Source organism: Jaculus jaculus, chromosome 12 (genome assembly GCF_020740685.1).
Source record: "Jaculus jaculus isolate mJacJac1 chromosome 12, mJacJac1.mat.Y.cur, whole genome shotgun sequence".
NCBI classification, from domain to species: domain Eukaryota; kingdom Metazoa; phylum Chordata; class Mammalia; order Rodentia; family Dipodidae; genus Jaculus; species Jaculus jaculus.
In genome coordinates, this window is record NC_059113.1 from 47,202,469 (window position 1) to 47,217,568 (window position 15,100).

General features: G+C 44.4%; 1 protein-coding gene across 4 annotated transcripts in view; it reads left to right on the forward strand.

The window, feature by feature from the left end:
* The first annotated feature begins 4,202 nt into the window (after nt 1-4,202).
* Mcph1 (microcephalin 1) overlaps nt 4,203-15,100 on the forward strand; it is a 248,849-nt gene continuing 237,951 nt past the window's right edge. For 3 of the 4 annotated variants that reach the window (XM_045130855.1, XM_045130856.1, XM_045130859.1), the window contains exons 1-3: nt 4,203-4,284; nt 5,935-6,026; nt 9,925-10,043. In XM_045130855.1, the coding sequence (XP_044986790.1) occupies nt 4,245-4,284; nt 5,935-6,026; nt 9,925-10,043 (251 nt within the window). In that variant the 5' untranslated portion in view covers nt 4,203-4,244. Of the gene's footprint in view, nt 4,285-4,739; nt 4,762-5,934; nt 6,027-9,924; nt 10,044-15,100 lie in introns of those variants that run through there. The other variant, XM_045130858.1, reaches the window with a different exon arrangement.

The window sequence follows — 15,100 nt, forward strand, 5'->3', positions numbered from 1 at the left end:
TAATCCTGTTCCTCTAGAGAACCCTGACTAATACACATACCCATTCTCTTTCTCTCTTTCTCCTAAATAAAAATATTTGAAAAGACTGATACTATTGTTTTTTTTTTTTTTTTTGGATTCCAATAAAACAATTTAATAAAATAAGGCACAATGTTTAATAAGGCAAAATTCACAGGAGGTTATATACGGTTAATATAAGATCACTTTATTTTATGTCCTGAGGGAGAGGGAAAGAAGCTCTAGAACTAAAAATAGCTTAAACACTGTTTTTAGAACATTTGCAGATTAATGTAATTGGATACAATAAACTAGATGTTTTCTGGAAAGCAAATTTAGTTATTGAATATTTCAGAACTACATTTTTAATTATGTATATAACCATACAGATATTCCTAATTCCAAGACTGAAAATACAAAATTTTAAGAAATTGGATCATAAAAGTTTTTTTTCTTTTAAATTATTTATTTATTTATTTGAGAGTGACAGACACAGAGAGAAAGACAGATAGAGGGAGAGAGAGAGAATGGGCGCGCCAGGGCTTCCAGCCTCTGCAAACGAACTCCAGATGCATGCGCCCCCTTGTGCATCTGGCTAATGTGGGACCTGGGGAACCGAGCCTTGAACCGGGGTCCTTAGGCTTCACAGGCAAGCGCTTAACCGCTAAGCCATCTCTCCAGCCCCATAAAAGTTTTGACCAAAGTAAAAGTAACATATTTTTAGCATCCTTTGTTGCTACTTTGAAGTCCCCAACATTATAAAGTTAAAATACTGGTTCTTTTAGAAGGTTCTCCCATATTTTTGTTTTTCATGAGTACAACATGTGCTCAAAATATAACTCCCCAACCCAAGTCTCAACATGACTTGCTAAGTGACTGCTTAGGTTAATATTGTCTCTCACAAATCAGTGTTTGGCCGTTAAGACAGTGAAAAGTGCTTTTTCCTAAACATCAGGTACAGACAGAATGTTGTTATTACTCTAATGGTGCCCATAGCACATCACTAAGAAGCTAGGCATGATGGTGCATGCCTTTAATACTAGAACTCAGGAGGCAGAGGTAGGAGGATCACCATGACTTCAAGGCTACCCTGAGACTACATAGTGAATTCCAGGTCAGCCTGGGCTAGAGTGAGACCCTACCTGTTGCAGTCAGGTTTGCATTGCTGGTACAAATCACCCAACCAAGAGAAGCATGTAGGAAAAAGAGGTTTATTTTGGCTTACAGGTTCGAGGGGTTTATGGGGGAATACCTGAATCAAAACAACACACTACCTCAAAAAAAAAAACTAGGAAGAAAAGAGGGGGCTGGGGAGATTCCTCAGTGGTTAAAGGCATGTGCTTGAAATGACTGCCACCCAGGTTCAATTCCCCCGCACCCAAGTTAAACCAGTTCAAAAGAGCAGGGTTTGTATCTGGGTATCTGGTGTTCATTTACAGCAGACAGAGACTCTGGCACATCCATACACATGTACATAATTACAAAATACAAAATTTTAAAAAGCATTCATAAAAAGCAAAAAGAAAAAGCAAACAAATATATATCTAACACCATATTCTGGATAAGGCTTATAGGCAGAAACGGGTGACTCATCCCAAATTCAAGGTCAGCCTGGCCTACAGTAAATTCAAGGGCAGTCTCATTTTCATAGCAAAAACCTGTCTCCAAAACAAACAAATAGCCCAAATAAAAGAAAACAAGCTGGGGTGTGGTGGTGCACACCTTTAGACCCAGCATTCTGGAGGCAGAGGTATGAGGATAGATGTGAGGTCCAAGCCACTCTGATACTGCATAGTGAATTCCAAGTCAGCCTGGGGTCGAGCAAGACTATACCTAAAAAATAAATAAATAAAAAAGAAAAGAAAGAAAAAACCCACAGGTTTGTGTATATACGTTTTTAATATTTTTATTTATTTATTGTAGTTTTTTAGGCAAGGAAGGTCTCACTAAATCCCAGGCTGACCCAGAACTCTGTAGCCCAGGCTGGCCTTGAATTCACAGTGATCCTTCTATCTGAGCCTCCCCACTATTGGAACTAAAGTTGTGTGCTACCAACACCCAAGCAAGCAACACTATTCGGCTCCCCATCCCAAGACAGGCTGAGTGAGAGGGGAAGCTACTCATGTGTCTCCAAGGAGAGATGAGAGGGAACCCAGAGAGAATGACAGGGAGAAGTCTACAGCCTTTATAGTATAGAAAATGTATTCTTTCCTAAGGATTCTGGTATGTAAAGGGAAGAGCTGATTGGTTTGTGGATTTGGAAGGCAGACCCCAGAGCCAGCCCATCTAGGTAGTATGCCAGACTACAGCCAGCAGGGGGCACTGTAGCCTGTTGTAAATGTCTTTACTTATTTATTATTTATTTTTATTTTCTGAGGTAGAGTTTCACTAACCCACACTGACCCGAAATTCACTATGTAGTCTCCGCTGACCTGGAATTTACAGCGATTCTCCTACCTGAGCCTTCCTAGTGCTGGGATTAAAGGCATGTGTTACCACTCTTGACCCAGTTTTTGTTTTCTAATATTTTATTTAATTATGTCTCTGTGTGAGAAAAATAGAGCAGAGAGAGAGAGAGAAAGAGAGAGATATGGGGGGTGGCAAACAGAGAGAATATGGGCACACTAGGGCATCCAGGCACTACAAATGAAGATGTGTCACCTTGTGCATCTGGCTGGCTTTACATGGGTAGTAGGGAAGTGAACCTGGGTCCTTAGGCTTTGCACGCAAACACCTTAACCGCTGGGCCATCTCTCCACCGCCCCCACCCCCTTTTAAATATGTGTGTATGAGCATGCAGAAGGTTAGAAGACAACCTTCAGGTTACTCTGGTCCACCTTCTTTGAGGCAGGGTTTCTAGCTTTGGCATATGAGCTGCTGGCTGCAAATGAAAATCAGTCTACCTGGTCCATGGGCCACTTTGCATCCTGCTTTACATGGATTCTGGGGAATTGAATCTGCGCTGGCAGGCCTTGCAAGCAAGGGCCTATTTAACTGCTGAGCAACCCAGCCCTGGGCCCTACTCCCTTTAACTTTTTTAAAAAATGTATTTTTTATTTATATGGGAGAGAGAAAGAGAGAAAGAGAGCGAGCAAACACACCAAGGCCTCCAAACACTGCAAACGAATTTCAGAAACATGTACCACCTTGTGTATCTAGCTTACATGGAACCTGGGGAATCAAACCTGGGTCCTTAGGCTTTTCAGGCAAGCATTTTATAACTGCTAAACCATGGCTCCAACCCTCTTTACCTTTAAGACTATTTAAAAAGATATTTATTTATTTATGTGACAGAGAAAGAGGGAGGGAGAGAGAGAATAGGCGTGCCAGGGCCTCCAGGCACTGCAAACTCCAGACATGGGCGCCCCTTGTGCATCTGGCTAACGTGGGACCTGGGGAATTGAACCTGGGTCCTTTGGCTTTGCAGGCAAATGCCTTAATCACTAAGCCATCCCTCCAGCCCCAAGACTATATGTATATTTTTTATTAAACCTAGGATCCAACTGTGGTCTTTATTATGGAACAAGGGCAGCACTAGATATGCTGGTAACGTAGCATCTTACACATGTGGCTCAGCAGGGCGCAGAGCCGGGCATAGTGGCACTCAGAGGAGGTAATCCCGCCACTCAGGAGGCTGAGGCAGAAGGATGTCAAGATTTCCAAGCTAGTCTGAGGATGCCTTGATGTACAAAGTGATAGAGGTCTTAGGGTGCCTCTATTCTCAGGTTTCGGGGTCCCTTTGGTGGGTCTCACCCAGGTTCATACAAGTGGGGCTGGGTGCTTTTTCCAAATACTGCACAACCTTGTGCAGCCCTCTTTGCCGGGCTGAGGTCTCAGGGTTCCTCCACAGGACCAGAGTGACCAAGTTTCATCTCAGGCGTCTAAGGTCTCCAGCCCCTGCCCCCGCCCCCCACTGTAGGTTCAGGTGACCAGGGCACAGAGCCAAGATGGGGCGCAGGGCCAATCCACGGAGACTTCAGCGCTGCGGGTCCCCGCACATACTTAGAGGACCCCGAGCCAGCGGCCCCGCCACCCCACCAAGTAGAAACAAGGCCGAGTGCACCTTGGAGGACTGTCCCCGAGACTCACCGGAGCCGAGGGCCGGGAGGAAGCCCACTCCCGGGCTTGCCGGAAAGCCCCGCCCACCCAGCTGCTGCCCGGCCCGCCGAGGGGCGTGGCGCCCGTCCGCGCATGCGCACGCCGGCCGCGCGCCGTCTCCGCTCGCTCAGCCCGCGTTGCCGCGCGTCATGGAGGCTCCGGGAGCCGCGGGGGGCGCCGTCCTGAGAGGTGAGGGGACTTCCTGCTGCCTGCGCGGCCAGGGAGTGGCCTCAAGGTTCTCGGGGAGCAGTCCGGGTTCCACGCAGCCCGCATTCTCCCTGCTGTGGCTCCCCACTACTTCCCTGGGTTCTCCCGCACGCCGCGCGTCCCCGCCATCTGTGTGTCCCCCGGCCCTCGAGGGTCCCCGCCATCTGCGTCCTCACAGCCCCCAGGTTCTGGTCAGCCCTCGACCTCCCGCACCCTGGCTGGGTCCTCAGACCGCGAGTGAGCGCACCACTCAGGAGTTGCCTCTGCCCTGGAGGGTTCCCCCCGCCCTGTCTCTCCACTCCTCGCGTGACCCTCGCCTCTCGTGGCCCTGTCCCGCCACTCACTCGTCTCCCTGCCCGGCCCCTGGTGCGGAGCCGAGGCCTCCCCGGCCAGGAGCGCACGGGCACCGGCCGGGTCAGCTTCCCCGAGAGCCTCGGCCTGGGTGGTGGGTGACCCTGGGTGAGTCGGTAGTGGGATCGGGAAAAGTGATGCCCCTCCCGGGTGTTTGTGCTAAGGAAGGAGCCTGGCGCAGAGTCGTCCAGCTCGCAGACCCTGGGGCCCATTCCTGCAACTCTGTTTCTTTGTCTGGGTAGGGAGCTCTAGGACGTCCCCTCTTGGCCAGGCAGGGTCTAAAGCGTTGAACACTCCGGGTATCTGCTGCTCCCAGCCCTGCTCTCTTAGTACCCGCAGAGCCGAGGATTGGGGCCACGGCCTTGTACTTTGGATTGAGGAAACGGATCTGTATAGAGGGGATTGGAGTTCGAGCAGCAGTGCTTCCGCAACTCCAGATGTAGCTAGCAGCTTTCTTAACATTTAAGGAAACTTGGCTTTTCTTTAACTTTGCTATGAGTTATCTGCCAGTGGGACACCTGGAAAAGTCTTCTAAAACATAGTTGGACTTTTAGAAGATACACATAGTATGTCCCACATCCAAACCAAACCTGACATGCTGCTTGTTTTTGTAGGGCCTGCAGGCTAAGAATGCTTGTTTTGTTTTATTTCTCTTTCATTTTTAAATGATTAAGATTCAGAGATCAGGGGAAAATCATACGTGTAATTAAAGTGAGAAATTACGCCAAACTATTAAGCAGAGGCAAGCATAAAAACCATCTAAACCAAGAAGCAGTATTCTGCCCCTCCCTCCACCAAGCAGAGATGAGAGGGAATACAGAGAGAATGACTTAAAATAAATAATTTTTTTAAAAAAGAAAGCGGAATTCCTGTATTAACATAATTAAGATCACTTAGGAAGGTCTTCGACTGTCAGCAGTGATAAATATGTATTAGTAAAAGTTCTTTGCTTAAAAAAATATTTTTTTTCCAAGGCAGGGACTTACTCCAGCTTACGCTGATCTGGAACGGACTCAGTAACTAGCCCCAGGCTAGTCTTGATCGCATGGCTATACTCCTACCTTATCCTCCTGAGTGCTGGGATTCAAAGTGTATGCCACCATGCCCAGCTTGCTTACAATTTTAAGTACCACAAATAGCAGTGATGAGATGTTTGAATATATTTCTAATTGAATTATAAAATTTTCTTTCTAAAACAAATAGAACAAGAGGTAAATCTGGTGGGCAGGGGATTTAAACTTGCCAGGATGTATGTTATGCCAATATTTTGTTTATTTTCAGATGTGGTGGCCTATGTTGAAGTATGGTCTTCCAATGGGACAGAAAATTATTCAAAGACATTTACAAAACAACTTGTGGATATGGGAGCAAAGGTAAGAAAAATGTGTTACTGTGGATAACTCTTGGGAACCTTCTGAAATGTGAAGAGGTACATTTGTATTTTCTTTCTGGGGGAACTGTGAAGGACACAGTGATGGGTTAAGTGGTGAGAAGACAGGACCAAATAGGAAGAAAGCTGAGCAGTAGCGCCTGTAGAGTCTTGCAGGTATGGAGTGAGGAGACATGTGGAAGGAAAGGCTAATGACATTGGCTACCTGATGCCTGTTGGTGTCCATTAAAGCAAAGGTGCAGGTTTCTAAGGGAAGAGTATATACATCTCTGCATTGGAAACATTTCATAGACATTTGGATATCCAAATCGGGACTGTGAGATCATTGATAACTTGAGTCAAGACCTCAGGGAGCAGTATGTTCTTACACTCAGGGTCTGGTTAGAATGAAGAGGACTTTTAATGTTTAGGCCCAGTAATGGGACCAGCAACTAGGGACAGAGAGGAAAATGTCAGGAGAAAGAAAAGCAGGAATGCAAGTCAAAAAAGGGACAAAGGGCTGGGGAGATGGCTTAGTGGTTAAGGGCCTTGCCTATGAAACATAAGAACCCAGGTTTGATTCCCCAGTACCCACATAAGCCAGATATGGTGTGCTTGTTCATTCTCATTTTCTCTCTCAGATAAATAATTTTTTTTTTTTCAAGGTAGTATGGTATGGCTGTAGCCAAGGCTGACCTGGAATTCGCTCTGTAGTAGAGGCTGGCCTTGACCTGAAGGCAATTCTCCTACCTCAAGCTTCCCAAGTTCTGGGATTAAAGGTGTGAACCACCACATTATCTGGCTAAATAATTTTTTTCTTTTTTTTTTTTTTGTTTTTTTTCATAACTTTTTTTTTAGAGAGAAAACTTTCACAGATGAAATTTCAAAAAACTGCAGAGCCTTCAAGGTTGAGGTACTGTAGCTCAGTCGGTGGAGAGCTTGCCAAGCATGTGGGAAGCTCTGGGTTTGATCCATATAATCCAGGTATTTTGGTGCACACCTATAATCCCAGGGTACAGGAAGCTCAGGAGTTTAGTACCATATTCAAGTACTTTATGAGTTTCGGGCCAGGCTAGGTTTCATGAAACTCTCTCAACAGAGAGAATGAGAGAGGGGAAAAAAAAATAGCCAGTATGCCTCAGGACATGGACGACTCTGGTGAGTAGTTTTGCACTAAACAAAATGTTTGCCTGCCTCTTGGGTTTTGGGAGTGGCTGGTTGACAGACCGAATAAGAGGGCAAATAGATTTAAATGGGTAGATTGGCCAGGATTAGGGTGAGGCAAGAAGGTGTTACATATCTTTTAAGAGGCACTCTTAGGCAGAATGAGTGATCCTAAAGTCTTGTTTGGTTACCCTTATCCCTTAAAGCTAGGAATCAATACAGAAGCCCTGCTACCTACAGTGAGGTTAGATCATAGCGGAGTCAATACAGAGGCTCCACTACCTATAGTGGGGTTAGATCCTAATAAGCCCGTTATAAGTGATATATGTAAAAATTGGGTCTGGGTCTGTAGGTAAAAGCACTTGCTGCACAAGTGTGATGACCTGAGTTCAGAACCCACGTAAAGCCTGGTGTAGTAATGAGTGTTCATAATCCCAGTCCTCCTGTGGTGATATCAGAGACAGGAGAATTCCTGGAAGCTCGACGGTCAGCTAGCCTGCTGTACACAGTAGTGAACAAAAAGTGACCCTGCCTCAAAACAAGGAGGAAATCATGGACTGACACCCAGTATTATCCTCTGGCCTCCAAACATACTCCATATCATGTGTGTGCCTGCATTCACACATAAACATACACATACATCATGTACATACACATGCCCAAAGGTAATAAATCTTCAAAAAGACATTTCTGTAAGTTGAACATGTACTTAGCACACATAGTATCATCCTTAACAACCCTTATAATATAGAGTGGTGGTTATCGGGATTGTATTCAGCCATCGCATTAGAGATGCAGGTCCTACTGCTCACTGCCAGCCAGGACAAAAGTCAGCCTTTGAAATACCATTGCCACTAAATGCTCCACCTTACAGCCAAAAATTCCAAAGTAGAATCATGGTAAACTGGGACTTTATGTGTAGCAGGTTGAGCTACTTTGGCCAAGCATGTTTTGATACCCTGGTGTGTGGGACTCCAAGGAGGTTCCCATCTTAGGAAGGTCACTGTGCATTCTGGTTTCAAACTTCTGCCTAGATGCAGCCCTTGGCATCTCAGTACAATATGTAGGGCTTTTATTAGACTCCTGACCTGAGGTTTGCACCTGGTATTGGCCCCCTCCTTAAAGACGTGTAGAGTGTTGCATGCTCTCTTGCCTTGGGGAAAATGACCCATGTACTAGACTATTAGACCTGGCTCTATGGTCTCTGTCTTGTTCTGCAAGCTCAGTGGCTCTCTTTTGGCTATCTTGAGAGCACCAGTTTGTGGAAGTAACACCAGCAGAGTTTAAAACAGCAAATTGGCAGGGCTGTGAAATTTGTAATAAAATCTATTCCTTTCTTTCCATTCCTTTTATGCTGGGTGTTGAACTCAAGGCCCTTAATTACTGGATAGGTGCTCAACCAAGACAATTATTTTGAAACGTATTTTTTTTAAATCAATTTCTTTTGGTATTTGCTTTCCTATTTCTTTTTTTTTTTAATTTTTTATTTATTTATTTGAGAGCGACAGACACAGAGAGAAAGACAGGTAGAGGGAGAGAGAGAGAATGGGCGCACCAGGGCTTCCAGCCTCTGCAAACGAACTCCAGACGCGTGCGCCCCCTTGTGCATATGGCTAACTTGGGACCTGGGGAACCGAGCCTCGAACCGGGGTCCTTAGGCTTCACAGGCAAGCGCTTAACCACTAAGTCATCTCTCCAGCCCCTATTTCTAATCTATAAAAGTTTTCTACAGGAGATACATCTAGCATCTAGCTTTATATGGGCCCTGTGGAATCAAACCTGGGTCCTTTGGCTTTGTAGGCAAGTGCTTTACCTGCTAAGCCATCTCTCCAGCCCAAGATGCTCCTGTCTTTTACTTCCTTCCTGGTTCTTTTTTGGTTTTTGCATTTTTGAAAATACTGTATTTATTTATTTCCTGGAAAGAGAGAGGGAGAAAAAGACAGAGAGAAAATGGGTGTGTCTGGGCCTCTAGCCACTGCAAACGAACTGCAGACACATGTGCCAACTCATGCATCTGGCTTTATATAGGTACTAGGGAATCAAATCTGCATTCTTTGGCTTTTTCAGCAAGCGTCTTAACCACTAAACTATCTCTCTGGCTTGCAGATTTTAAAATTAATTTTTAACATATTGCTTATTGGTCATATTCCCAGTGAGATATACTCTTATGTTCTCTCTACCCCCATTTTACTGAGGGCCCTCCCCAGTGGGGTTATTGGTACCATTGTGGGGTCATTAGGGCAACAGTTTCTCAGGGGTACAGTGCCTCAGAATACTCCTTCTCACCCATTCTCCTGTTCTCGTCATCTTCATGAGACTGCTACTCTCTTCCTTTCATAGTCCTTGGAAGCTTTCTGAGGGGACATAGAGGTGACCACAGTGCCACATTGTAACTGGAATGTGTGTATTTAAACACAATTACACATAGTGTTTCGTTGTTGCATTCTGAGAAATAGCATGCTGGGGGCCTAGGAGTTTGAACATTATTGTTTTGACAAGTTGTGAATTAAGTACCCTTTTATTTATTTATTTTGTTTCTTTGTTTTTTCGAGGTAGGGTCTCACTCTAGCCCAGGCTGACCTGGAATTCACTATGGAGTCTCAGGGTGGCCTCGAACTCATGGCAATCCTCCTACCTCTGCCTCCTGAGTGCTGGTTAAGTACCCTTTTAAATCAATTGTAGTTAAGAATTATGAGTAGGTTGTAATGCACATTTTGGTTTTTGCATTTTGTCTTCAGGTTTCAAAAACTTTCAACAAACAAGTAACCCATGTGGTCTTCAAAGACGGGCACCAGAATACTTGGGACAAAGCCCAGAAGGTGGGGGCAAAGCTCGTTTCTGTGCTCTGGGTTGAGAAGTAAGTAGTTGTTTTTCCCCTGTACTTTTTCTCCTAAGTTTTCTAGGGTTGGCATAAATCTGGTATTGATATTTTGCATGGATTATAGTGAGAATGGGCACGCCAGGGCCTCCAGCTGCTGTAGACAAACTCCAGACACATGTGCTACTTTGCACCTTAACTGCTAAGCCACCTATCCAGCCCCTTTCCCAGCCTTTTATTAGGCAAGTAATTCAACATCATCAAACTTCCATGTCTGCAGCTGAACAACTGGTTTAACTTAAATTCTGTGCAGAGGGAATCAGAACCTAAACAGAGGGCTATACTTTGTCTGTGCAGGAAGCAGTGCTATTAACCAAGTGATGTAGATGGAGTCTCTTTCTCTGTAGATGTTTCCAGGTTTTTGGTGACTTAAAGAATCAAAGAGAGGTACACAGGGCTGGAGAGATGGCTCAGCGGTTAAGGTACTTGCTTGAAGAAAGGCACACACAAGTAGTTAAGCAGCAATATTAAGAACAAAGCAAGTCTAGGTCTCTGTCACTTCTGTCTACCAGCTGTCAGTCAGGTCCTCAATAACTCTTGTGTTGGGTTGATCATTTGCCAGAAGAGCTCACAGGGCTTAAACAGTACTTTACCTGCACAGATTTGTGACTAAAGATTCTTTTTGGGAAGAGCCAAGTTGAGAAGATGCCCAGGGTGTTTGTGTAGGAAGCTCCTGTACCCTTTGCAGCTACACCCCCTTCCTGGCACTTCCAGATGTGTGTATCACTCTCCTTACTAAAGAGCTGTGCATGATGTGATCTCTGGCCTCCACATTATTGGAAATGTGTGAGTGGGGTAGAGTTCCAGCCTCTAATTGCCACTTAATCTTTCTGGGCTAGCCAGGGCCCTGCTCCTAAGTCATTTACTGGTAGAAACTTGGCTTTATGAAAACAGAGTCATACTCAAGAGGTTTTCTGGTTGGATTCTGAAGAATTACAAGGCTTCTTGAGTGGCATACCGTCCTTGACTTAGTACCCCACAGGGCACATTGGCCATCTATACTCAGTGGACGTGTTTTCTTCAACTACCTGACCAGGTGGCTTCTGACTTCTCACTGTTTAATTAAAGCAGCCTGTGGGGAGATAGCTTATGATCAAGCAGAACTGTACCTCTGAGAATCATCCCTTTCCCACTTACCTTCCAGGTTTAGCATTCATGGTTTACTCCTGTCTGAGCCAGTTTCAACTCTTGATTCTTATAACATGAGTATTTCCAAGCCCAGTAGCTTCCCCCTATTTGCTATGAGTGCTTGCCCACCATTCTCATCAACAACCCATCTTTTGTACTAACTGAGTGACTTGCAACTCATTGCTATTTGGTACTTAATGTTCAGATTTAGATAGAGGGAACTTCAAGCTATTTCTGATGTCATTGAGATGTGATCTTTCTCTTGACCACTTCTTCACTCCCTGTGGGTTCAGTTGGTACCTGCTATGCCCCAGCCATTTCTACAAACTCCCCTGCTTCCTTTTAGTGAGTGTTGTGTAACTTCTCCTGAGGAGCTGTGAACAAACGTCTCTTTATCGTAGATAGGGCACTGATAAAAGAAAAGAAACAACTCCATCCTATTAGCTTATTGGGGCCATAGATCAAGGGTGACTTTAGATAACTACATCACCAGAAAACCTACCCCCACATGGGTGACTCAGAAAAAGCTGCATCCTTTGTGTTCTGTTCACAACTTGTAGGCAGCTCCACTGAAGAGTGTCTCTTCTCTCCAGCAATTGCTTACTGCTTGTGTAACTGTAGAGGACTTGTGAGTCTTGCAACTTTTCTGAGCTTCCTAAGTTTCCTTGGCTTCCTGAGCTCTCTGAGTGTTAGGAGCTTCTCTTCTCCCTGTAGGAAGGATTCAGGAAGAAATAGCTGAACACTGTGAGGAATGGTATTAACAATGGAGATGTGGACACTGGAGTGCTCAATGTTACCTGGACACCACTGTCCTTGACCTTCAGAGCAGGGAGAGGTGGGCATTTTGTGCCTTTCTGTTCCTTTCCCTTACTTTTTGGGATCACTTTATCTGTTGGCCTTTGAGAACTAATGCTTTGTATTGTTTCCACTTTGTAAAAATTTTAGTGATTACAATATGTGTCCTTTTTAATGTCCACTTAGAACTAATATACAGGAAGAACATCCCATTTGAAACTGCTTGGGACCAGAGATTTTGAAGTTATGTCTATTGTGGTATATTTGCATAGACGTTGTTGATTGAACATCCCTAATATGAAAATCTGAAATCTAAAGTGCTCCCAAATCATGACTGTGCTCACCTTTCATGTTAATAGTGGTATATCCTGTCTCTATGCATTCTGAATTCCACAAGGTACTCAGTCCTTTTTGCTTTGAGCAGTTGTTTGTATTTTGCATATATTGAGAAGAAAGTCTCCTCCTGTGTTCATGTATGTAGGTATGTGTGTGTGTGTGTGTGTATGTGTGTGTGTGTGTGTGTGTGTATATACACATATACACACATACATACATACACATATATATAATTTTTGTTGGTATCCTTTCATTCCTAAAGGGTTCCAGTGTTTTTCCTTTCAATGAATAGTTAAATTAGTCTTTAGTGCACACTTATGAATGATTTTATTATCCCAAAAGAAGCTCTGTCATTTATCATCTTAGGAATCATACCTCATCCTCTTCTGCCTTGACCCCTTCTCTGTGGATTTATCCATTCTGGACAAGTCACATAAATGAAATCCTAAATGTTAAGGTCTTCCAAGCATCAGTGCTTCCTCCCAGATGTGTGCATCCACTACAGTTTGTTTATACATTAATGATTTCATGGGTACTTGGATTATTTACACTTTTTTTTTTTTTTTTTTTTTTGGTTTTTCGAGGTAGGGTCTCACTCTGGTCCAGGCTGACCTGGAATTAACTCTGTAGTCTCAGGGTGGCCTTGAACTCATGGCGATCCTCCTACCTCTGCCTCCCGAGTGCTGGGATTAAAGGCGTGCGCCACCACGCCCGGCTATTTACACTTTTAATGTTGCTCTGAACTTTTTTTTTTTTCGAGGTAGGATCTCACTCTAGCTCAGGCTGACCTGGAATTCACTATTTAGTCTCAGGGTGGCCTTGAACTCACGGCAATCCTCCTACCTCTGCCTCTTGAGTGCTGGGATTAAAGGCGTACACCACCATGGCCAGCTTATTTTTAATATCTTGTTTATTTGAGAGAAGGAGAGAGAGGAAAAGAGTTAGATAGGGAGAGGCAGAGAGAATGGGTGTGCCAGGACATCTAGCCATTGCAAATAAGCTCTAGGTACATGCATCACCTTGTGATTCTGGTCTATTTGGGTACTGGGGAATCGAACCTGGGTCCTTAGGTTTCACAGGCAAGTACCTTAACTACTAAGCCATCTCTCCAACCCTTGCACGTTTAAAAAAAAATAGTTTTTTTGCAAGAGAAAGAGAGAATATTGGTGTGCCAGGGCTACAAGCAAACTCCAGATGAATGTACCACTTTATGTGTCCAGCTTTACATGAATGCTACAGAGTCAAACCTGAGCTGGCAAGCTTTGCATACAAGTTACTTTAACTGTTAGCTGGATCATCTCTTCAGAGCCCTGCTCTGCAAATTTAGCTACAAATTTTTTGTGTGACTGTGCACTGTCAGTTTCTTGTGTACATGTGTATATGTGTATACTATCAGGCTACATGAGTTATGAAGGTCTCAGTCACTCCCTGTGGGTTTGCAGAGGGACTATGCCTCAGGGTGTTCCTACCATTATGTGGTTCTTAGGATCTTTCTGTCACCTCTTCAGCATTGTTCCCTGGACCATGCAAGGCCTGTTGGTAGTCTACCTGCTTTAGAGTTGAGTTCTCTATACTCTCTGGATTTCTAGTTTGATGAGTTTTGATTGATCATCATGTCTGTCACCATTGCCCTGGAGCTGGTTGTCAGGCTAGCAGTAAGAGAAGTATTCCATGTTGCCTGTTCCTCTGTAATTTCTCCTGCACCCTAACAGATGTAGAGGTGGCACATCTCATGGCGGGCAGTTGGCTATCTTTTTGTCTTATCAGTGGATCTTGGTTCTCTTCTGTTTGGCCTTCTATAAAATAGAACAGATGCTCCAACCAAGAGTGAGAGCAGCTTGGGTTAAAGGGGAAATGCAGAGTTATTTAACAGACATTTTGGAGTTCAAGCTCATTCTTCTTCAGAGAGCAATAGAAATTTTTCTCTGAAGTCTATTGAGTTTCCTGACAGTGGGATTCTGGTTTGGTTTCCAGTAGCAGATATGAGTTCTCTTCTACTCTTGTGCAATAGTGGAATCATTGTTTACCCACAAAGCCTGTGTGCCACTATTGCAGAAATGTGTATTTCTTACCTGGCTGGTTGATGACATAGAGTTCAGGGTCCCATGCTTATTCATTCTTTTATTGACCAGCATTGTCTCTCAGCAGCTCCCACAGGGCTTTCTAACAATATGAGGGCTAGTCAGGAGGGTGCTAGTTCCCTTTTGGTAACAGCATGTTGTTCTAATGTCTTGTGAGAGCAGCATGTGGTATCTTCAGCAATAAGGTCTTACCTTTTAGCTCTGTTTTAGCAATAGCCTACATTGTTTTGGGGACCTCACAGGTCTCCATGGCCAACAGCTCACCGTGGGGGGCAACCTAATTCTAGGCCTGGGATTTATGTGGCACATTCCATGGTTTTAAGGTTAAGCTTTTTACACCTTCTGTCCAGGCTGTCCTCCCTCCCTCTTTATTGGTGGATTAGTGGTGGTAGGTGCTGCCAAATCACTTAGTGGAAAGAATGACCTAAATTCTACTCTTTTAACCACTGTAAAAAGATATGTCTTAGTACCTCTGTTTCTTAATTTGTAAGTGAAAAATAACACTGTTGTTTCATTTGCATTTCCCTGATCTTAAATGAGCCTAGCTGTTTTGTTAATGGCTTAGGTCAACACTGGCTGTGAACAGTGTGTGGCCACCAGGGGGCACTAGAGTCCCATTGTTTGGAATTTACAAGGGGTGCATGGTCTCACAGTGTAATAACCAGTGATAACAGACCATTTCCTTTAGATGGTAGT